Consider the following 22,464-nt stretch of genomic DNA (forward strand, 5'->3'; position numbering starts at 1 on the left):
TGTGTCTCAAGTGGTAGAGCGCTCACCTTGAGCTGAAGAGCTGAGGGACAGCGCCCAGGCCCAGAGTTCAGGCCCCACGACCGGACCCAAAAAAAAAAAAAAATTAATACCAAAGTTGAAGCAGAAAAAAATCTGTATACAGTAAAGGATTTCTGGGTTTGTTTTTGTTTTTACCCCTTTAGTGAGAGTACATATTATACAGATTGGATCTTTTTGGTTTTCCTTCTTTTTTTAAGAGGAAGGTGTTGGGGCTGGGAGGGTAGCTCAGTGGTAGAGTGCTTGCCTTGCATGCATGAGGCCTTGGGTTCATTCTTCAGCACCATATAAGCAGAAAAAAAAGCCAGAAGTGGCATTGTGGCTCAAGTGGTAGAGCGCTAGCCTTGAGCTGAAGAGCTGAAGGACAGTGCCTAGGCCCAGAGTTCAGGCCCCCTAACCGACCCCAAAAAAAGAGGAATGTGTTAGTGTTTACAGAGACTATTCTTCAAAAGTTAAGTTTTGTTTGAATTGTACAACAGGCTAAAAATATTATTTTATAAACCATAGGAAGAGATTTTGTAAATGACTGATCTAGTGTAATAAAAACTAATTTAAAATAGAATTTACCCCTTAAAACCACTAAAAAACCATAATTTAACTCAATGTATTACCTGCATTATGTGTGTATGTATGTATTATGCATTTTTAATTTATCACTCTCTCCCTCCCTCTTTTCACCCTCCCTCTCTGTGTCACTGGTACTGGGGCTTGAACTCAGGGCCTCATGTTGTCATTCAGCTTTTTCATTCATCACTAGCTGTCTTATCATTTGAGCCACATCACTTCTGGCTCTTTGCTGGTTAATTGGCAATAAGAGTCTCTTAGATTCATTTGCCTGGAATAGCTTCAAATCCTAATCCTAATCCTTAGATCTCAGCCTTCTGAGTAGCAAGGATTATAAGTATGAGCCACCAGCACCTGGGTAATTTTGCCTATTTAATTGAAAACTTGAACTATCTGAACACCAGTAAAATGTGGGGACTCATTTTATGACAAATAATTGACAATTAAAGGAGAATTAAATTATTCTTGATTACAGAAAGAAAAATAAACAGGCCGGGCACTGTAATAGATTAAGTTCACCCTCTGGTTTGTTCCATTCAGTAGTGATGTTGTCTTCTTTGACACAGACCAATTTATGTCTGACTTGGAACACCAGCCATCAGGTTCAGCAGAGAAATGGCCTAACCACAGTGAGCTCTCATGTCCAGCTCCTTTCTGGAGAATCTAGAGGGTGAGTGTTGATTGAACTATGTCATTGTTTTGTGCCCTAGTCTGGTACTTGCATGCAGTGGCTGGATTTGCATGTGCTACAGAGGAGGGGGTGTGCATAGGCACTTTCTTGGTAGATCCACTTGTTATCCAAAGATAACATTAGAAGATTCTGCTTTTTCAGTCTAACCACACTTAGCTTCTCATATTCATACTTAACATTTTAGTGTGGGTTTGAGTGAAAACCAAATGTTTATTAAACCAGAATAGAGAGAGGTCCCATATATATTAATTGTATTACTTGGATGTTACCTACATTTAGTTGCTGATCAGATGTGCAGGCCTGCCATTTCTGGTCAAGTATTCCTTAATTTTAGGTGTGAAGCACTATGGAATAGAAGCTCATTTTGATAGGCAATCAGACTGTTCATTCTTGGCCTGAGCATATACCCAGATTTGCAATCCTGGTAATTCTTCTAGGGCTCCACTTGAAATTAAGCCATAGTAGTAGAGCCCAGTATCAGTGAGGGAAGAACACAGGCTTCAGGCCTGTAGACCTCAACAGCCTACCAGGAACACAATCTTCCCTCATGGTCATGTTAGTGCCTTCCTTCAAGATTTGTAGCCCTTAAAGTATGTACCTGTATTGTGGTGCATACCTGTAGTCCCAACTACTCAAGAAACTGAGACAGTAGGATCACAAGTTTGAGGTCAGCCTAGACAACTTAGTGAAAACATTTATCAAAACAGTATTTTTTTCCCCAGTCCTGGGGCTTGAACTCAGAGCCTGGGCACTGTCCTGAGCTTCTTTTGTTCAAGGTTAGCACTCAACCCCTTGAACCACAGTGGCACCTCTGGCTTTTTCTGTCTATGTGGCACTGAGGAAATGAACCTAGGGCTTCATGCATGCTAGGCATGCTCTCTACCATTAAGCCACATTCCCAGCCCAAAATAATAAAAAATTTAAGTCAGCAATATACCTTAGTGGTCAGAATATTTTTCTAGCAGATGTAAGGCCCTACATTCAATTCCCAGTATCACCAGAAAAAAGGTTATAATAGAAATTATAAAGATTGTAATTTCTCAAATTTTCTTTTAATTTTATTTTACTTTATTTTTGTCAGTCGTTGGGCCTGAACTCTGGGCCTGGGTGCTGTCCCTCAGCTCTTCAGCTCAAGGCTAGCACTCTACCACTTGAGCCACCGTGCCACTTCTGGCTTTTTCTGCTTATGTGGTGCTGAGGGATTGAATCAGGACCCATACATGCAAGGCAAGCACTCTCCCACTGAGCTACCTTCCCAGCCCTAATTTTATTTTATTTATTTATTTTTTTGGGTCCGGTCGTGGGGCCTGAACTCTGGGTCTGGGCACTGTCCCTCAGCTCTTCAGCTCAAGGCAAGCGCTCTACCACTGAGCCAACTTCCCAGCCCCCTAATTTTATTTTAAAATGAGTATGAATTTGGAAGAGACCTTAGAAAGCATTTCCACTACAAAATCTTTAAGATTTTTGAGCCTCCTAATTAGCTATTGCACATCAAAACCCTGGATTTTCTCAGAATCTAGGCCTATGCTGGTGTCATTCTTGACTAACCATGATAGGAATAAAAGTGGCTATCTAGAGATGTGGCTTGGCATTAAATGGGTGCCTACTTAGCAAATGCAAGGTTATGAATTTAAACCCTAATACTGCCAGTAAAAGTGGTGCCTAAACTGGGTGCTGGTGGCACTTAAACCTGTAATGCTAGTTACTAAGGAGGCCGAGACCTAGAAGATCACAATTTGAAGCTAGTCTGGTGAGAAAAGTCTGAGAAAGTCCATTTCCAGAATAACCACTAGAAAGCTAGGCTGAAGGCATGGTTCAAGTGGTAGTATCAGCTGTGAGTGGGCAGTGAGGATCCTGAATTTAAAACCTTAGTTGGGGGAGGAAGGAGACTCTTTTATGTACTTAGGAGGCAAAAAGAAGGAAGAATTTTGAGTTTGTAGCCATCCTGATAGAATCTAAGGATCATGGTTCAAGACCAAGTCTAGGGAGTAAAGTCTGTGAGAATCTTATCTACAGTTAACTACCCAAAAAGCTGGAAGTGGAGATGTAGCTCATTTGGTATTGTTAGCCATGAACAAAAGAGCTCAGGGCCCGGCACCAGTGGCTCACACTTGTAATCCTATTTATGTGGCTGAGATCTGAGTATTACAGTTCAAAATTGGCCCAGGCAGGAAAGTCAGTGAGACTTCCTATCTGCAGTTAAACACCAGAAACCCAGAAGTGAAGCTGTGGCTCAAATTGGTAGAGTGGTAGCCTTGAGTGAGAAAGCTCAGGGATGGTGCTCAGGCCCTGAGTTCAAGCCCCACTAGCAATAACAAAAATTTTTTATTTCTTCAAAGAAATGTCTGATGGATAATGCTATACAAATCCTAAGTTTGTAACAAAGTTTTTTCTTTCTTTTTTCTTCTTTTTTGCCAGTCCTGGTGCTTGAACTCTGGGGCTTGGGTACTGTCCCTGAGCTTCTTTTGCTCAAGGCTAGCTACCACTTGAGCCGTAGCACCACTTCTGACTTTTGCTGTTTGTGTGGTACTGAGGAATCGAACCCAGGGTTTCATGCATGCTAGGCAAGCACTCTCCCACCAAAGCCACATTCCCAGCCTGTAACAAAATATTCTATAAACATTAAACCTCCAGCTGAGTAAACAGTGTGAAGATACTTGAAAGAATATTCAAGTATTGACATGTACCCTTTTGAATCAGCAATAGTTGAAATAAGAAAAAATAAGTACTTTTTCAGTTTGTGTAAAAATGTGAACTCACTCACACCTAGCTGCTCAGGAGGCTGAGATCTGAGGATCACAGTTTGAAGCCAGACCAGGCAGGAAAGTCCATGAGACTCGTATCTCCAATTAACCACCAGAAAACCAGAAGTTGCACGGTGGCTCAAGTAGTAGAGCACTAGCCTTGAGCTGAAGAGCTGAGGGACAGCGCCCAGGCTGAGAGTTCAAGCCCCATGACCGACAAAAAAAAAAATGTGGAACGCAGAAATTTTCCCTACTACTGCCATCTCATCCTGGGGATAGAACCGAGAGAGCCTCATGCATGCTAGGCAAGTGTTCTAGCACTGAGCTACATTCCTAGCCCCTCAGAAGCATTTCAGAAATGCCAGAAGAATCTCTATCTAAATAACCTAGTTCACTGATAATGCCTAAATCTAGAAACTCCAGGGGTTCAACCTGGGCTCCAGAGGCATAAATACATCTAACTCATTCCTCCACCTATGTTCTGAATACTTTTCAAGACTTTTACTGGGCTGGGAAGGTGGCTCAGTGGTAGAGCGCTTGCCTTGCAAGCCTGAGGCCCTGGGTTCAATTCCTCAGCACCACATAAGCAAAAAGCTGGAAGTGGCCCTATGGCTCAAGTGGTAGAGCACTAGCCTTGAGCTGAAGAGCTGAGGGATAGCGCCCAGGCCCAGAGTTCAGGCCCCATGACTGGACCCCCCCCCAAAAAAAGACTTTTACTCCATATCTTTTATTGGTCTAAGTCTATCCAACCTCAATTCCTGGATTCTTCTCATCAGTCCTTATGTCAAAAAAGCCACCCAGGGGCTGGGAAGGTAGCTCAGTGGTAGAGTGCTTGCCTTGCATGCATGAGGCCCTGGGTTTGATTCCTTAGCACCACATAAGCAAAAAAGAAAAAAGCCGAAGTGGCGCTGTGGCTCAAGTGGTAGAGCGCTAGCCTTGAGCTGAAGAGCTGAGGGACAGCGCCCAGGCCCAGGGTTCAGGCCCCACGACTGGACCCCTAAAAAAAAGCCACCTAGGCTGGGCACCTGTGACTGATGCCTGTAATCCTAGCTACTCAGGAGGCTGTGATCTCAGCATCGAAGTTCAAAGCCAGCCTGAGCAGGAAAGTCTCCAGTAAACTACTCAGAAAAAGCTGGAAATGGTGCTGTGACTCAAGTGGTAGAACACTAGCCTTGAACACAGAGAGGTATATGGACAGTGTCCAGGCCCTGAGTTCAAACCCCAGGACTGGCTAAAAGAAAAAAAAGACAACCCTGAAAACCAAAAAGACCCTAGAGCTCACATGTTCCTCTTTATGTAATTTTTTTATAACTTTAATATGTGTGTGTGTGTGCATGCATGCGTGCATGTGCCAATATTGGGGTTTGAACATTGTCGCAGTGGTCAGAATTCAAGGTCAGTGTTCAAGGCTGGTGCTATACCATATGAACCACAGCTCATGTGCTTGTTAATTTGAGATAAGAGTCAGATTTGTTTGCCTGGGCTGGAGCTTTGAACTACGACCTTTAGACCTTATATTTCTGAATAGCTAGGATTACAGGGATGAGCCACCACCACTTGGGTAAAGGAGTTATTTATAATGCTGTTTCTATGCTCTCACCTTCCATTTACAACACAGAAATGATTCTTTTTTTGTAACAAGATCACTAGTGACCAACTGTTGCTTCACATATGAGAAGAGAGTACTCTGATGAACTTTGGAAGGGATAAGCTTTTGTTTTGTTTGGCTATGATACAACTAAGGCAGTTTACCCATGTGTCTTTCTGCATCTAATTTTCTTGCCTGTAATATGAAGACATTATTTTAAATCCTTTAGTTCTAAATCATCTGAGAGTTTTATAGATGTTTGGCTGTCACCACTTGTAAGATTGAGTCTTAAGGGCTGGGAAAGTGGCTCAGTGGTAGAGCGCTTGCCTTGCATGCATGAGGCCCTGGGTTCGATTCCTCAGCACCACATAAGCACAAAGAAAAAAAGCGGAATGGCGCTGTGGCTCAAGTGGTAGAGTGCTAGCCTTGAGCTGAAGAGCTGAGGGATAACGCCCAAGCCCAGAGTTCAGTGGCCATACCATACCTAACTTACAAATGGGAAGCTAAGAAATGTAGGCAGCATCTTGGTAGCCCGTGACTAGAAAAACCTTACTAGAGAAGAATGAATTGAGACACATTACCACAGATAACCTCTAAATTTTTTTAGAACTTATTTCTATCTTTAGCTTGAAAAGACAAACTATTCAGATTTTGATAAATACAAATTACCTATTCTTGCTGTAATTGGGTAATTTCAATATTTCATGTATTTAGTTTTGGTGTCAAGCACTCTACCACTGAAACCACTTTCCCAGCCCTCTTAGAACTTATTGAATAGCTTAAAAACTTCAGCAAAACTGTTATAGGATAATGAATCATAAGCTAGACAACTCAAAATATTCTTTAACTGCATAGTGAATTTCAGGCCATCTAGTATTACTAGACTTATTATCCCCCAGAGAGAAATCCACTCGATTTCTCGACCACTGAAATATTTACTATTCCTTTGCTTTCAGTTATCTTGTTTCTTCAAGTGAAATTGCTGAGTGTAGGTTCAGAAGAATATATAAATGGAGTCTAGTAGAATCCAAAATCTTCTGTAAAGATTCTGGTTAGAAATACCCTTTTGGATTCCCTCACCACCACCACTACAAAAAAAGGCCTTTGGGTTTTTATGTATGTGGCAAAGTACCGCAGGAAAATGCCCTGAGTTACCCTGCCCCTTTCATACTATGCCATACTTGGCAGCACCAACTTTTTGTTTTGGGGGAGTAGGGTTACCAATACTGGGGCTTGAACTCAGGCCTTGAGCATTATCACTTAGCTTTTTCTCTCAAGGCTGTCTACCATTTAAACTACAGCTTCATTTATGGCTTTTTGGTGTTTAATTGGAGATAGTCTCATGGATTTTCCTTCCCCAGGCTGGCTCAGATCTCAGCCTCCCAAGTAACTAGGATTACAGATGTGAGCCATTGGCACTTAGCTTAAACTATGAATCTTTTAAGCATGGGAAATAGCTGTAAAGGAGATGCCTGTAGCTACTCAAACACTCAATTCTTGTTTGTAGAAAGGCATTCCATTACACTGCTAATGTGAACATTTCTCAGATAAAATAGCTGTTTTGTTTGTTTTTATAACAGCAGATACAACTGATAGCTCTCGTTCTACTGTTGTTGTGGTAGCACAGGCAAATCCAGGTGTTGGGGTAGAAGTTTAGGGTAGTGGTTGCTAAAAGTGGGCCAGATGCTGTGACCTACATAACCTGTAACGTTGGCATTTAGGGCTGTTGACTATCATTTTAGTTTTTAGTTCACTTTATTTTTGTGACAGGAAGAAACGATAGAGTTAGCCAGGTGAAGAAATGATAGAGTTAGCCAGGCGCCAGTGGCTCACGCCTGTAATCCTAGCTACTCAGGAGGCTGAGATCTGAGGATCACAGTTCAAAGTCAGCTTGGGAAGAAAAGTCCGTGAGACTCTTATGTCCAATAAACCACTAGAAAACCAGAAGTGGCGCTGTGGCTCAAGTGGTAGAGCACTGGCCTTAAGCTGAAGAGCGCAGGGACAACGCCCAAGCCCAGAGTTCAAGCCCCACAACCAACCAAAAAAAAAAAAAGAAGACATGATAGAATTATACATTAGAGACATAAACAACTTTTTAGCTTTTATCTTAAGTGGGTAGAAAAATAAAGCCACCTCATACATAGTGAACTGTAATTTAATAACTCAGTAAATTCATCATATGTAGTCAAAATAAAATAAAAATTACAGGAGTTGGGGCATATAAGTAGGCAAGAGGCACTGAGTTCAATCCCCAATACTGCCAGAAAGAACAATTCAGGTAAGCTGAGCTCTGGTAGCTCATGCCTGTAATCCTAGCTACTCAGGAGACTGAGGTGGTTTGAAGCTATCCCAGGACCCACCCAGTTCAGGCAGTCCTTTTATCAAGATCGCTAATAACCTGCATATGCATTGCCTCACAGATAGGTTTGCCAGAGATGTTTTTCAGAGAAGGGCAATAATAAAGATTGAACTCAAGGCCTTTTGCTTAGTAGGTACGCTGTAGTACAGAATTGGAAAAGGTGTGTTGCATGGCAACCTAGGGCATTTCTGAAGTTAATTCCCTTAGAAGCATAAGTGAAAGCAAAGAATGACTTGAGTGTGAGCTGAATGCTTGTTTAGTTCTCTCTCTAGGTTTCTATCACTGTTCTAAGTCTTGCTTAAAATATACACTACCAAAATTAGATGCTTTCTGGGCACCAGTGGCTCATTGGTCTAAAGATCCTGGTTTGAAATTAGCAGAAAAGCTAAAGGATAATGCCCAGGCCTTGAGTTCATACCCTAGTAAAACACACGTGCACAAGTGCATACACACTCACACACAAAGATGTCAGGCATTATTCTTTAATGATATTCTATAGTTCCCTTCTTAACCCCACCTAATGAGCTTTTACTGTACTATAACTTCCAAGTGATTATCTTAAAGTTAGGACCCATTTATTCACTTATAAATTGATGTTAGCCAGGTTCTGGTGGCTCACAACTGTAATCTTAGCCTCTCAGGAGGCTAAGATCTGTAAGATCTGAGGATCCCTATTTGAAGCCAGGCAGGGTAGACAAAACCAAAAAAGCGTGGATATTAATCCAACTATAAGCTAATACCAGGGTCCACACTCTTGCTTGGCTTTTTTGTTCAAGGCTGGCACTATACCACTTGAGCCACAGCTTAACTTCTGCCTTTTTTGGTAGTTAATAGGGGATAAGAATCTCACTGTGAAGCTGGGCACCAGTGGCTCACACCTGTAATCAACCCTAGCTACTCAGGAGGTTGAGATCTGAGGACCATGATCCTATCTTCCTTTTATAGCTGAGATGCCACCATATACAGCTCTTTTTGTTAAGATGAGGTCTCATGAACCTTTATTTTGATGGGGCTAGACTGGAATTCCACTTCTCCTGATCACAGCCTCCCAGATATAGCTAGGATTATAAACATGAGGGCATGGCTAGTGTAGAATCTTTAGTTGAAGAACCTACAGTCAGAAAGAACTGCAAACTATACTAGTGTCACAGCATGATAAAGGGACAGGATAATAGTATTAAATGTGATAAAAAAAAAAAAAAGCCAGGTGTTCGTGGTTCACACTTGTAATCTTAGCTACTCAGGAGAAGATCTGAGGATTGCTGTTCAAAGCCAGCTGTGGCAGAAAAGTCCCTGAGACTCTTACCTGCAAGTAACTACTCAGAAAAATCCAGTAGTGGTGCTGTGGCTCAAGTGGTAGAGTGCTAGCTTTGAGCTAAAAGAAGCTCAGGGACAGCACCCAGGCCCTGACTTCAAGTCCCAAACAGGCCAAAAAAATAAATACACACGCACACACACATGTGTATGTATATCTCCTCTGTGGTTTGCTCGAGTATTTTTATTCGCTTTATATGCTGCTAAGTGGAAGCATGAGCCTTTGGAGTGAAGATAAAATTTCCTGATGCCAGTCATTGTAGCTCATGCCTGTAAGTCTACACAGGAGGCAAGACCTAGAAGATTGAGGTTTAAAGACAGCCCAGGGAGAAAAGCCCTTTCTAGCAAATGCTGGAGTTGGAGGTATGACTCAAATGAAGATTTCCAAACTTGAGCATGAAAGCATAAAGTCCTAAACTCAAACCCTTTTACCAACACACTCTCTCTCTCTCCTGACCTGCCAGCCATTTCCTTCCCAACTCAAACTAAACAGAGATACAGACGGAGGAGTCTGGAGCCACTTGGGGAATGATATTACTTTATGGGTGTGTACTGGGGCTTGAACTCAAGGCTTAGGTGCTATCCTTGAACTTTTTTGCTCAAGGATAGCTCTACCACTTGAGCCATGGCTGCACTTTTAGCTTTTGTGGTGCTTAATTGGAGGTAAGAGCCTCAGGAACATTCCTGCCTGGGCTGGCTTCAAACCGCAGTCATCACATCTCAGCCTCCTATAGGCATGAGCCACTGGCATCTGGCTGGGAATGATGTTTCTCACTTTAATGCCACTCAGCTCTGGAACAGATTTCAAATACTGAAAGCCACGGGAAAGGCAATGGCTGGCGAGAGTTCTAGGTGAAGCATCATATGGTATATCATTAATCACTCTTCTTTTCTTCTTTTTCAGTGAACGAGATAATTGGGAGAGACATGTCCCAGATTTCTGTTTCCCACGGCTCAAGGGTGAACACAGAAGCTCCTCTCCAAGGTTCTGAGTCCCTGGATTTAGGAAGATCTGATGGGCTCTAACAGTGCAAACCTGCATCCTTATGCCAGATCAGCTTCTCAATACTTCTCTCTCAGACCTTGGGTTTCTAACTCTTTGGCCTTCAGGACCTGTACCAGGAATTAAACTCAGCCATTTATGGAGAAAGCATCTGTTCACAGAAGAACAGGAGCAGCATAGGCTGAGTGATGGAAAAATGAGTTTTGCATTTTTTTATATTTAAATAGAATACTTTTATATGACAGGTGCTTTGAGTGTGGATGCAGCAAGCTCTTCATTTTAGAGATGCTGCTTTTGCAGGTGACCTGGTTGAGTAGCTAGAATTAGTGATTTATACTGCTTTCTGGTCATTTGGAGGCCCTTTAGTTTTGATATTTTTAAAAATAGGAAGTTTTGATAATCTTCTAGAGGCAAGCAAAAGGAGAAAAAGTATCTTAAACCCACACTTAATGCCTCAGAAACTCAGCATGTGTCCTGAAGCCTTTCATAGATTCATAGGAAATAAAGCCAAATGTAGCTCATACTCTTTATAAAAAAGTAAACTTATTAGATAAAATGAGAAGAGACCATTCCATCATTGAAGTGTTGGGATATAAAGACATTCCAGAGCATAGCCTTTACATAACTTTCTGGGTAACCTTTCTGCAGTCTCTCCATGTTACTAAAATTTTTATGCTTTTAGGACCTTGTATAGATAAGATGGCTAATTGTAAAGTGAATTTGAAAGGTGGAGTTTTAGCTTGGTAGCTTTAATTTTCTGCCACCCTAAACAGACTTTGGCATGCTCTTCCTATTTATGTCTTCTGACCCCAGAACCTTCTCTTAAGTGGGAGCTTCTGCCTTTGGTTGCGCTGTAATGTTTGATGGTTCAAGCAGCTTTGTAGTTCTAATTATTCTATAGAAGACAGGCCAGCTGTGTCAGGAGCTAAGTGTAAATGAGCTGTGCATTAAGATGAGCCGAGAAAATGCAAGACTCCAGATGGAAAGGCTTATCCTCCATTCTGTTTACAGCCTGAAATGATTCTGGCCCACCCTTCCCTGTCTGTGACCTAGAAAGCAGCCTTTTCTTTACAAGGCTGGAGGCACATCCAAAAATGAGGTGGTGTCATGGACCTCACCTTCTACACCAAAGATGCCCTGGTCCTGCTGCTGGTGAGACTGTAGCCCAGGCAGCATCCTGCAGAAACTCCAACCTGCTATCAACCAAAGGAGGTACACAAGTTGGGCACCTACCCTGCCCTTATCTTCTCCCTCTTAAAGGGATTTATTACCTGTTCCTGGGCCTATTTTTAAGTCCCTGAACTTTACAGTATGTTTTCAGATGAAATAATGTACTTTCATTTATTCAGGAAGAAAAATTTTTGAGTGCCTACACATAAGACAGAGTACTTGGGCCGGCTTCAGACATGACACTGTTACTCCAAGCAATTACAGACCCTTAGTGCCAGGGCTCTATTATGGTCACATAGGGCCTGAGCCAAGGGCTGGTCTTTGCCCTCCACCTGCAGTCAGCAGGGTAAAAGCTGTTGACCCAGGCTAAGGAAGTTTGGATTTTTTTGTTGTTTTGTCATGATTTGGATTTCTTCCCTAAAACAATCTAGAGAACAATCTATCCTTCAATACATTACTCCGGACTCTCTTGGAGCTAGGTGTTTTAATTTTTCTTTGAAAGTAAGTTTGTGTTGGTATGGATATAAGATAATGCTTCAGGGCCTGTGGTTGGAATCCCACAGCTTTCTTTGAAGGATAGAGGGTTAGCCTCCGAGTTAAAGTTCCAGAAACATGACCAGACTTGTTTCTACCCTCTTTTCCTGGGGCTCTAGAGTACTTGTCTCATCCTTTGGGGGCTGCTTTGCTCCCCTCAAGAATAAAAGCCTCTGTGATCCAGCGTTGCTATGCACCAAATTTTGATGCCTTTTAAATACCTTGATGCCTGTAGCACTAGAAATGCTTTCCTATTTAAAACAAAAGTTAAAGTAGAGCTTTGTCTACTATGTAAGCAGTTTTATATCCGCTTTGTAAAAGCTTTTGTGTAAGAATATTTTTTGGCTTTGTAGATAAAGACTTTGAATTTTTTGTGCAACTTAATGGTTATAAAGCACACATCCATTGGACTATGCAAATTGATTTCTAGTAGCAGCATTGAGTGAGTGGGCACACAGCCCTCTCAAACCTGTGCTAAATCTTGGGCTAAGGAATAGAACAAGCAGCCATTCTGCTTACTTGATATATAAGAGAAACATGGATGAAACCAGCTTTGTAAGGAAGAGATGCCTTGGGTTCACTTGTGGTGCTGCTTCCCAGGGTACCGCCCACACCCTCCAACCCCCAGGCTAGTCACTGTCAACAGCTCTCTGCTGGGCCTGGCTTTGTGAGGCTATTCGTTATATTCAAAAAAGATGGTTGGCTTACCTTTATGACTCAAGATGGGTGTAAACTGAAACTTTGCGTTTTATAAAATGGATGTTTAGTAAAGAAACTGGTTCTCAGTTACGTTTACAGCACTTGGGATTGTGTTTTCTTGTACATTTTGTATTTTAAAACCTTTTATAGGAGTGCAGTGCTCCTTACCACAAATATAAAGGGAAGAGGAGCCACTAGTTCAGGCTCCTCCTCAGTTTTAGTGCTGAAATAATAAATGGTGACAGATTGACAGTCCTCTTGCAGTCTGAGTTTTTCTCTGCTTGAGGTTGGTGTGGAGCCTTTCACTCTCAGGCCAAAGCTTAGGGCGCTGCAGCTTTTAAAGTCCATTGGGTCAGGAACTTTTGTTCATTTTACAGAGAGGACACGGTTCCAAGTTCCTTGAGGCTTCAGTACTGCACTTGTTAGTGGGTGCAAAGGACAGGCCATCATGTTTGCTTGGCACTGGACAACTGACCTTCCAAAGGTGTTGCAAAAAAGTTGTCAGACAGTCCCTTTTAAAATCCATGCCTGATTTTTTTGTCTGGAAAGGGGCTCCTGCCCCCTAGTGTTCTCTGAAGACAGTGCAGCGCAGTCCAGAATAGGTTGGGATTTTGCCCTCTACGTTCCTTGTGTGTAGCTGGAGTGGGGCTAGCATTCCTAGATGGGGGCCACCACCCCTGGCACATGGTGGTTCCTAGCATCCAAGTATCCTGAGGGCAAGGACTGCCCCTCTCATCTTCACTGCCCTCACAGGAGGGGAGGTGGAGTAAGAGAGCATTGAGATCTCTACTCAGGAGGCTCAAACGGACCTTTGGCCCTCCCATTAGTCTTATATGAAGGTTACGAGGGCTTAGATTTTAAAAAGCACAAGCCTGTAGCGTACCAATTAGTCGCACAGTATGTGCGGGCACAGGCCTGTCAGGAGGCCTCGGCATACCACTGGAAACAGGACAGTCCCATTTTACCCTCAGCCATCATCTTGGATGAATAGGTAGAGAAATATATGGAAGATGGATCTGGGCTTGAGCTTCTCAGGATGCCATCTGAGAGCTTTGACAAGCTAGATGGAAGCCATCTGGCTGAGGACGCCCAGGAGAGCATATTAGCTGTGGAGATCAGCTAACTCTATTTACTGGCTTCCTCCTACAAACACACCCACTCCTTGGGGGTTTGTAAAACAGTGCGAGGTGGATCACCAACAGGCATCAGAGTGGCGTAGTCATCAGGGGCCAGCTGTGGAAGGGACACAGATTTAGGACATGCTATTCCAGGCTCATCCAGGCCTTCAAGCCCTCTAGCCACATAACCTCACCTGGTAGGCCTGGAAGACACTGAGCAGATCCTTCATACCAGCTGTGTATGGGACGCCCTGCATACGGACCAGGGCTCCTGGCTGAGACAACACTGATGTGGGAGTAGAGGCCAGAGCAGCAGGGGACGTGGCAAGGTAGCCCACAGTTGTAGGGGACACTGGAGGGCTAGGGTGGGAGGGACAGTTTAGTAGTGGTCTAGATCAAGACCTGTCTCTCTCCTCCCTTGCTTCTGTCTCGTGCTTAGTTCCTCCACCCTGAAATCCCTGCCTCCAGTTGGTTTTATAGGTAACACCATCAGCCACCTATATACTTCCTTGCTATCTCAGAATAAAGTCTAAGACTTTACATTATCTGGCCCAGAAATGAATCAGTACCTTCCACAGATGGGAATATCTGCGGGGTTCTGGCAGCAGGGTACCTGGGGTAGTAGGCTGTATAGTTCATGTAGAGTTGAGTGGCTGGTCCTGGGTAGTAGGCAACAGGAGTGGGGGCAGCAGGCACCCTGGCACCTGGGAGCAGTGCCGAAGAGGAATACAGAGCTGCCGTCTCAGTGGGAATGAGGGCTGGGGTGGCCTGGAAGGCGGCGTAGGTGGGTGGCGAGAGGCCTAGAGGTAAGTAGAAGGTGCATCTGCAGGGAGCTGAGGACTGCCCTAGAGGGAGCCCCCACTGTGGGAAGAGGCAGCTGAGAACACCTGGCCCCTGTGTGCCTTTGCCAGCCCCTAGAGCACTCACAGGGCAGTTTGCAGGGTGGAGGGGACATGCCACTGCGGCCCAAGGTGCCCCCCATCAGCACGCGGCTCATTTCCTCAGTGGAGCAGGGGACAACCTCCACATAGCGTTCCTTCATCACCTTCTTGTGGCAACGCTGAGCAGCAGCTAGGGCACGCTCTGCTGACATCATCTGGATGAAGGCGTCGCCACTTGGCCGGCCCTGTGCACACTATCTTGTAAGCAATCTGTTGTGTCCAAGAGCATGTGTGTTCCCCTCCCAGTAGCAGCCTCACCTGTTGGTTGAGTACCATGTGCACACCATGAGGCCGTATATCAGCTGCTGCATCCCCCAGAAAGCTCAATATATCTTCGATGGTGGCTGCGTAGGGTAGGCCTCGAAGGCGTACACAGTCCCTTCCAGCGCCAACTGCCAGTGGAAAGGGGATGGGCAGCAGCGGAGCAGTAAGTGTGGGAAGGAGTGGGCTGGATGCATAGCGGTTTAGGACCTAGTGAGAAAGGCAATGGGCTTTTCACCCCAAGGAGGCGGGGTGTGTTGTGGGGGAGGATGAGGAGCCATGGGCGCTACATACCTGCTGCACCTCAGCTGCAGTGCTCCGGAAGAGTTCGATGTATCGCTTACCCAGCATGCCCTTATGCTTACGCAGTGCAGCCTGTGCCAGCTCCTCACAAGCAAAAAGAGCAAAGGCGTCACCAGTTGGCCTACCATCAGGGTGGCGCACGAAGAGCAGCCCCTCGGTGCCTCCAGTTACTGGGCACTGGGGCCCCAGGAAGTCTAGCACATCAGTCGGCCCAGCTGAGAAGGGCAGTCCCCGCAGCCGCAGGATCACTTGGTCTTCCCGTGACAGGAAACGAGCCACCTCTAGTGATGTGCCTGCGCAGGGAATGGGAGTTGAACACAGGCACATGTGAGAGCAGAGGCAAAAGGTGGTAGGAATAGGATAGAGGTCAAGAAGCAAAGGCACACTCACCTCCTGCAATCTTTACAAACTCCTCTCCGGTGGCTTTATATACCTGTGAGCATAGAGGGAAAAGCCCATGGGTCTCAGGCCTGACTCTGCTTTGCCCTGCTCCGCTCCGGGGGAAAAACTCCCCACCTCAATATAGCGGATGCCCATGTGATGTTTGTGTCTCTGCAGCGCCAGGTCGCGCTGTTCACTGTCCACAAAGCGAATGAGGGCCTCACCGTTTCTGCGGCCCTGGGCATTGAGGCAGAGTGCTACACCACCCCTGTGGAGCCAAGCGCTGTTAGTGCTTCCTGGGTTAGGTCTGTCCTGGTGGCCCTCTTCTCCTGTCACACCCACCTGGCAATGTTGAGCCCTTGGAAGAAGCGAGCCACATCCTGGTCTGATGACTGCCAGGGCAACCCACGGGCCCGTACCACAGTCTCACTGTCCACCACGTCTGCTTTGCTGCTATGGGGGAGGGAGGGCATAGATAGGGTCAGAGCTGTCCGACTGCTGTCACCCGCACCCCTGCTCCCATACTCACCAGGGCCCTGTCTCATATTTCTGCTTTACCACCTCGGGTTTCAAGAACAAATGACCTGAGAGGAGATGGCATGGGGGTCAGCAGGGTCTGGTGGAGGGGAGAGGGGTTCTCCCCACCAAGCTGCAAAAAGAGGACAGGTGAGGGGAATGAGGTGATAATGGGATGTCTACCTTGTGCTGGCTTAGAGAAGGCCACGAGAGCGGGCAAAGGGCCTGGGAGCTTTTCTGCTCAAGGCTAGCACTCTACTACTTTGAGCCATAGCTCCACTTCCAGTTTTTCTGGTGGTTAAATGGAGCTAGTCTCATGGACTTTCCTGCCCGGGCTGGCTTTGAACCTCGATCCTCAGATCTCAGCCTCCTGATGACAGGCTAGGAGCTAGGATGATAGCTGTGAACCACCGGCGCCCAGCATGGCAAGGGGAACTTGAAGACAGAATAGGCCTGACAGCGGGTGAGAGGCCAAGTGAGGGAATCATACCATTGGGCCCTTCAAGCAGGTGGAGGATGACAGCTACCATTGTCTTCACTTCCCAGACCCCAAAGTCGTCCTCTGTAGCATCTGTCTCTAGTCCCAAGTCTATGGGCAGAAAAGTGGCAATAAAGAAATCCTAGCTTCAGAGGCCCCACCTGAGGGTAGTTGGCATAACTACTAACCATGTTCAACCCAGGCCCAGGTCTCCTCTTTACACACATGAAGAATCCCAACATGCGCTTTACAGGCCCCCAGCCCAAGTACAGAAATACACCCACATTCCAAATGCAATCCAGCATAGATACAGTCAAGGACTCAGCAGATAATGCACATTTGCTTTGTGTCCATATAACCCATCTAGCAGCATGCGCATGCTCAGATACAGCCCAAAGCCACCCGTCCACCTGAGCTAGATACCCTGTGCCATGGTGGCCACTGTGAGGTCCCTGGCCGAGCAGGTGCTTGGGTGCTGCATATGGAACTCTCTGCGGAGGTCGTAGAAGGAGAAGAAGATATCGGGGAGCACCAGGTTCTGGGGGCACATGGAGTGGGGATGAATGAGGGAACTGGGGTATACTGGGCACCCCCACGGTAGGAATCTTGGGAACCCAACTACCATTGTGCCTTCGGTGGCATACCTTCCTGGAAGCCTCAGGGTGCAGGACTTGTCGCAACAGCTGCTGCCCATCGGTGCAGAGCGCGCAGGGGCCCCCGCCCAGCTGGGCCACATCCCCGCTCACCAGCTGTGAGAACTGGGGACAGGGAGGAAGGAGACTCAGACTCACAGCTAGACAGGCAGTAATGGGGGGGGGGGTAGGAGGAGGGAGGATTCAGGCTGCAAAGCTGGTTCCTCCAGATGTTCAGCCCTACCCTGCTTGGGGCGGAGGCCGCATCTAGTGGGCCTGGCTCTGTGGCATAATTTCCTTAGACCACCCCCCCACACTCCAATCCCTGTCCCAGTCCACTGTCACCTTCTCTAGGCCGAATGAGGGCACTCACACATAACCCAAGCCCCCATCACACACACTCCAGGAGTTTGGAGTGGGGCCAGAGCAAACACCTGGTGGAGTGGGAGAAGCAGGTGGGAAGAGGCGGGGTAAAGCAGGTTAAACCAGTCCCAGATCAGGCACCGCCCTCAGACAGGTGGGGGAGGCCCAGGCCTGCCTAAGGGACAGGAGGCTCATGGTCAACAGCAGCCCCGCCTCCAGGTCCGACCAACCCAGGGGCAGCGAAACTCCAAGGACACAACTCCACACTTGGACACCAGAAGCAGCATGAGCTTTGACCCACACCCTATCGACCGGCTTGGCACTGAACTGTTTGCTTTTAGAGGGGGTAGCACCCCCTCCCCACGCTCCAACCCAGCTGGAAAACCGGTATAAGCACTAAGCACAGACTAACAAATCTCCACCCCCTCTCCTACCTCTGCCAATTCTATGACACCTCACAACTTGAGGTTGACAGAACAATGCACCCACCCAGCTTTTCTCCAGGATCCTCCCCAGGTATAGGCTAGACTCAGCCAGCATTTTTGTATTTCTTCATGAAGAACCACCAGATTTGAAAGAGGAAAGACTTTGTGCGTGTAAAGCAAGGTACACTCACTAAGCCAGAATCAGTCACCGGGTAAAGGCAGCAGTGAAGACTAGAATAAACAGCAATGGGAACTGCCTTCCACTTTGGCCAGGGTTGGAAGCACCCCAATCTTGAACAGTCAAGAGGAAGTTAGCCCCCAGGCAGGGTACGGACAGCACCCACACCGGCCAGCCGGCAGAGACAGGCCTAGACGAGCAGCTTACACCTGGCGGCGTCTGCCCGGGAGGCAAACACCGCCCGACGCCCCCGCCCCAGAGATTCCCAGGCGGGCGGGCAGGACCGAGGCGCAGGGCGGCCCAGCCTGAACCCCTCAATCCTCGATCCTTCACCCTCCACCCCTCACCCATGGCACATTTCCAGACGGCCGTTGGGCCTCGCTTTCTCAGGCCGCCATCCCCACCCCTTCAGCGTGCCTGGGAAGGGGCGGGCAAGACCTAGGCAAGAATCAAAAGTTTCAGATCGGACCCTGTCCCACCGCCCCGGCCGGTGGGAGGTGGCGCGCCAGGCCTCGCCTCGCCTCCAGCCGCCTCCCGCGGTGAAACGACCCCCCGCAGCCCGGCCTTTGTGGTCAACCCACGCCGGGCCCGGCGCTCACCTGCTGCAGCACCTTGTCCAGGGACTCGGCCTGCGCCAGGCTGTCCGCACTCAGCCCGCTCGCCTCGCGGCACTGCGGGCTCAGGGCAGTCGCCTCGGCGCGAACCAGCGACTTGTGCAGCGTCCCCACCTGCGAGTTGCGGGGGACACCCATCAGCCGCCGGGCCCCGCGGCTTCCCCACCTCTTCCCCCGCCTTCGGTCCACCCTACCTGGCGGCTCCTCAGCTCCACCACTTGCCAAACTAGGAGAATTAAGTCGGTTTCGTCGGAGCCCAGGTCTGGCCCCAGCGCACCGGCCGTGGCCCCGAACAGCACGACGAGAGATCCGGGCCCGGAATAGGGGTCTGCGGCCGGATCAACCGCGGGGTCTGGGCCCGGGGGCGGGGGCGGAGGCGGCGGCGGGGGAGTCATGGCCGCGGAGGAAGGGGGCGCTCGGCCACACACGCACACACACACTCGCGCGCGCGCGCGGACCGACGAGGCGCACGCACGCACCGACCCGCGGCGGACGCGGAGGAGCCAGGGCGGGACCCCGTGTGTTGGGGGCGGCACCTGTGGCTGGGCTGGCGCTGTGGGCGCTGCTGAGACCCGCCCTGGGCGTCCGGCGGGGCGGGGCGGCTGCCCGCCCCCGCCCTCCTGGGAGAGTTACCTGCGGCCCCGCCGTCCACGTGACCGGGAGCGGCCCGGACAACTTAGGGGCCTGGCCGGAACCCGCCCTGCAATGGAGAAGTTGGACTTTCAGCTGGGTCGCCCTGGATCCGGACTCCCGCTTCTAGGTCTGCTCCTGTCCGACTCCTGGAGTGATCCCCTTCTTCCTCCTCCTCTCTCCCCAGCGAGGACCACGAGGCCTCCGCCAGAACCACGTGCAAGAGCAGAGGCCTTCTCCCGTCCTGGAGGGTCGCCCGAGACCAGTTGAAGTCATCGAGAGGCAACCTGAGGGTTGGGGAGGAGGGGGGACTGGAGAGGGGAGTCGAGCCCCACGGGGGTGGTAGTCACTGGGAGAGGAGGGGCGTCGTGAGAGCTACCAGGTGTCACTTTAGAGGCCTGGAGAAAGGGGGGGGGGAGCATAGAGATCTTCTGGGAAAGGAAAATCGAGCAAAGATCCTGCGTCTTTAGAGCTATGGGCGGTCACTAGAGGTCATCGCGAAGTGCCGGCCCTCCGCTGGAGTGTGCCGGCCTGGATGCCGGGGAGAGAGGAGGCCCCGCCCGAGACGGTCGGGGTCGGAAGCCTCGGCCCTGCGCCACGTGGGGGCGCCTGCGGCTTTGCCTCGCTCTCCCGGACGGCGGGGTTGTAGCCTGGAGCTTACCGGCCGTGGATCCTTCATCCTGAGCCAACAGCCTAACTAACTCCTAATTAGCTTCATTGGCCCGCTCGGGTTTGTGCAAACTTCTTTCCTGAGCGTCTCCGGCAGTCCTGTACTGTCTCAAACTTTCCCTCTTACGTAACTCACTAGGAAACCGCGGGAAGAAAGGGCTCCATCGTGATGGAAGCAGAGATCTGAAGCTAAAGCGGCGCCGTGTGCGTTCGGAAAAGCGGGGCTTGTGCACCGGAGAAAGCCCAAGGCGCATCCCTGGGAAAGAGCATGGCCCCGGGGAGAAGAGAGGAGAGGGAGAGAGGTTAGGGTGTGACTCCCGGTAACAAATGGACACACTGGGACGAAAGTGACTCAGGACACGAGGAGCAGGAGGGGAGCCGAAGTCCAGCGCCTCTACGTGACTAACTCACGTCCTTGGATCAAAAGCAAGTGCGCTCACCTAACTGGGCCAGCCCTCCCGCCCCACCCGACGCCTGCCGGCGAGACCCCGCCCCGTCGGCTCGCAGCGAATCAGACACCGGGGAGGGAGGGCTACTTTCCTCTGGCCCCGCCCCTCGGACAGGCTAGGAATGTTAAATATTTGTTCTTGGGGCGGGGCGCAACCCCAAGGACGGGCCTTCCACCTCCCGCCCCCGAGGGCTTGGGCGGCAGGTAGGAGGCCGCCTTCCTCTAGGTCGCGCCCTCCTAAACAACTCCTCTTCCCCTCTACCTGAAGGAGCCCCGGGGTCCCCACGGAGCTAAGCTGGAGCAACTGGTCTGGTGTTCACGGGTTCCTAGTCGCCTTCGCCCTTGGAGATCCTCCCTCTCCAGTTGATGCCGCGCTGTTGGCAGCCCTAGCGGATTCCGACTGGAGAGTTGCTCCTGCGTGTGCAGGTCTTCTCTGAAAGGTGAACCTGAGCCATCAAGTTGGCAGCATGGGAAGTTTCATTGGTTCATTTTCACACATGTATATCAAGTATTTTGACCATAGTTACTTCATCCTTCATTTTCTCCCTCTCTACTGACATTCCTGGCATTGTGTGTTTGTGTGTGTGCTAATTGTTCAAAGAGGTTTCACTTTCGTGGTTCATACAGTGTTTTAACTTTGGACTCTTATTGAAAAAAAAAAACAACCTAATAGCTAGGAGTGATTGCACACCTGTAATTCCAGCTACTCCAGAAGGCTGAGGAAGGAGAATTTAGAGTTTGAGGCCAGCCTGGGCTACATAGCTAGACCTTGTCTCCAAAATGTTAAAATTAAATAGAGCTATGCACTGGATCATGCCTGTAATCCTAGCTACTCAGAAGGCTGTGATCTGAGGAGAGGTTTGAAGCCAATCTGGGTAGGAAAGTCCATGAGATTCTTCTCCAATTAACCACCAGAAACTGAAATAGCTCCACAAGGTAAAGCACTAGACTTGAGCAAAAGAACTGAGACAATGCTCAGCCCTCGAGTTGAAGCCTCACAGCCTGCACAAACAAACAAAAAAGCTTAGGGACAGTGCCCAGGGCAGTGAGTTCAAACCCAGGATCAGCATGAAAGAATAAAAAAGAAAAAACATACATCCCCTAACAGGCAAAAACTCTGCAAGGTGGGTTGAAAGTGGTAGAGGAGATGAGGTTGATTGGAAAATTCTGTAAACAAATGAAAGTGTGGGGCTGGGAAGGTGGCTCAGTGGTAGAGTGCTTGCCATGCATGTATGAGGCCCTGGGTTCGATTCCTCAGCACCACATAAGCAGAAAAAAGCGGAAGTGGTGCTCTGGCTAGTGGTAGAGCACTAGCCTTGAGCTAAAGAGCTGAGAGACAGTGTCCAGGCCTAGAGTTCAGGCCCTATGACTGACCAAAAAAAAAAGTGTAACAATGAAATTCACCTCTGTATAACTAGTGTGAGCTAATTGAAAAAAACAAAACAACAACAAAACCCCACGGGGCTGGAAGCAGATGAGGCCATAGGGGAGGAGGGAGGGCTAATTTAACTGAAGAAGGTGTTTGAGGATGAATATAGTTTCTTTGCATATATGAAAATGGGATAATAAAACCTATTGAAGGGGGCTGGGAAGGTGGCTCAGTGGTAGAGTACTTGCCTTGCATGCATGAGGCCCTGGGTTCGATTCCTCAGCACCACATAAGCAGAAAAAGCTGGAAAGTGGTACTGTGGCTCAAGTGGTAGGTAGAGCACTAGCCTTGAGCTGAAGAGCTGAGGGACAGTGCCCAGGCCCAGAGTGCAGGCCCCACGACTGACAAAAAAACAACTATTGAAATTGTTTTAAGG

General features: G+C 48.3%; 2 protein-coding genes across 6 annotated transcripts in view; one reads left to right on the top strand and one right to left on the bottom strand.

The window, feature by feature from the left end:
• Positions 1-12,954, top strand: part of Nfatc3 (nuclear factor of activated T-cells, cytoplasmic, calcineurin-dependent 3) — a 71,975-nt gene extending 59,021 nt beyond the window's left edge. Inside the window, exons 10-11 of one of the 3 annotated variants that reach the window (XM_013012837.1) lie at positions 1,167-1,270; positions 10,201-10,713. In XM_013012837.1, the coding sequence (XP_012868291.1) occupies positions 1,167-1,267 (101 nt within the window). In that variant the 3' untranslated portion in view covers positions 1,268-1,270; positions 10,201-10,713. Of the gene's footprint in view, positions 1-1,166; positions 1,271-10,200 lie in introns of all 3 variants that reach the window. The other 2 variants (XM_013012836.1, XM_013012838.1) reach the window with 2 other exon arrangements.
• Esrp2 (epithelial splicing regulatory protein 2) lies at positions 11,851-19,523 on the bottom strand. Of its 3 annotated transcripts, none has more exons than XM_013012839.1 (15): positions 19,107-19,523; positions 18,898-19,026; positions 17,345-17,458; positions 17,124-17,238; positions 16,713-16,811; positions 16,236-16,290; positions 16,049-16,159; positions 15,842-15,974; positions 15,716-15,758; positions 15,317-15,618; positions 15,020-15,232; positions 14,748-14,946; positions 14,434-14,620; positions 14,015-14,180; positions 11,851-13,935 (listed from the first exon to the last, which is right to left on the bottom strand). In XM_013012839.1, exons 1-15 carry the CDS (start codon positions 19,305-19,307, stop codon positions 13,846-13,848), a joined length of 2,157 nt encoding a protein of 718 aa, XP_012868293.1. In that variant the 5' UTR covers positions 19,308-19,523; the 3' UTR covers positions 11,851-13,845. The 3 variants fall into 3 exon arrangements, with proteins under 3 accessions (XP_012868293.1, XP_012868294.1, XP_012868295.1); XM_013012840.1 differs by having other exon boundaries at positions 16,049-16,156; positions 19,107-19,336; XM_013012841.1 differs by lacking the exon at positions 11,851-13,935 and having other exon boundaries at positions 14,094-14,180; positions 14,866-14,946; positions 19,107-19,332.
• Positions 19,524-22,464: the final 2,941 nt, after the last annotated feature.

This window comes from Dipodomys ordii, unplaced genomic scaffold (genome assembly GCF_000151885.1).
Source record: "Dipodomys ordii isolate 6190 unplaced genomic scaffold, Dord_2.0 Scaffold18, whole genome shotgun sequence".
Classification (NCBI taxonomy): domain Eukaryota; kingdom Metazoa; phylum Chordata; class Mammalia; order Rodentia; family Heteromyidae; genus Dipodomys; species Dipodomys ordii.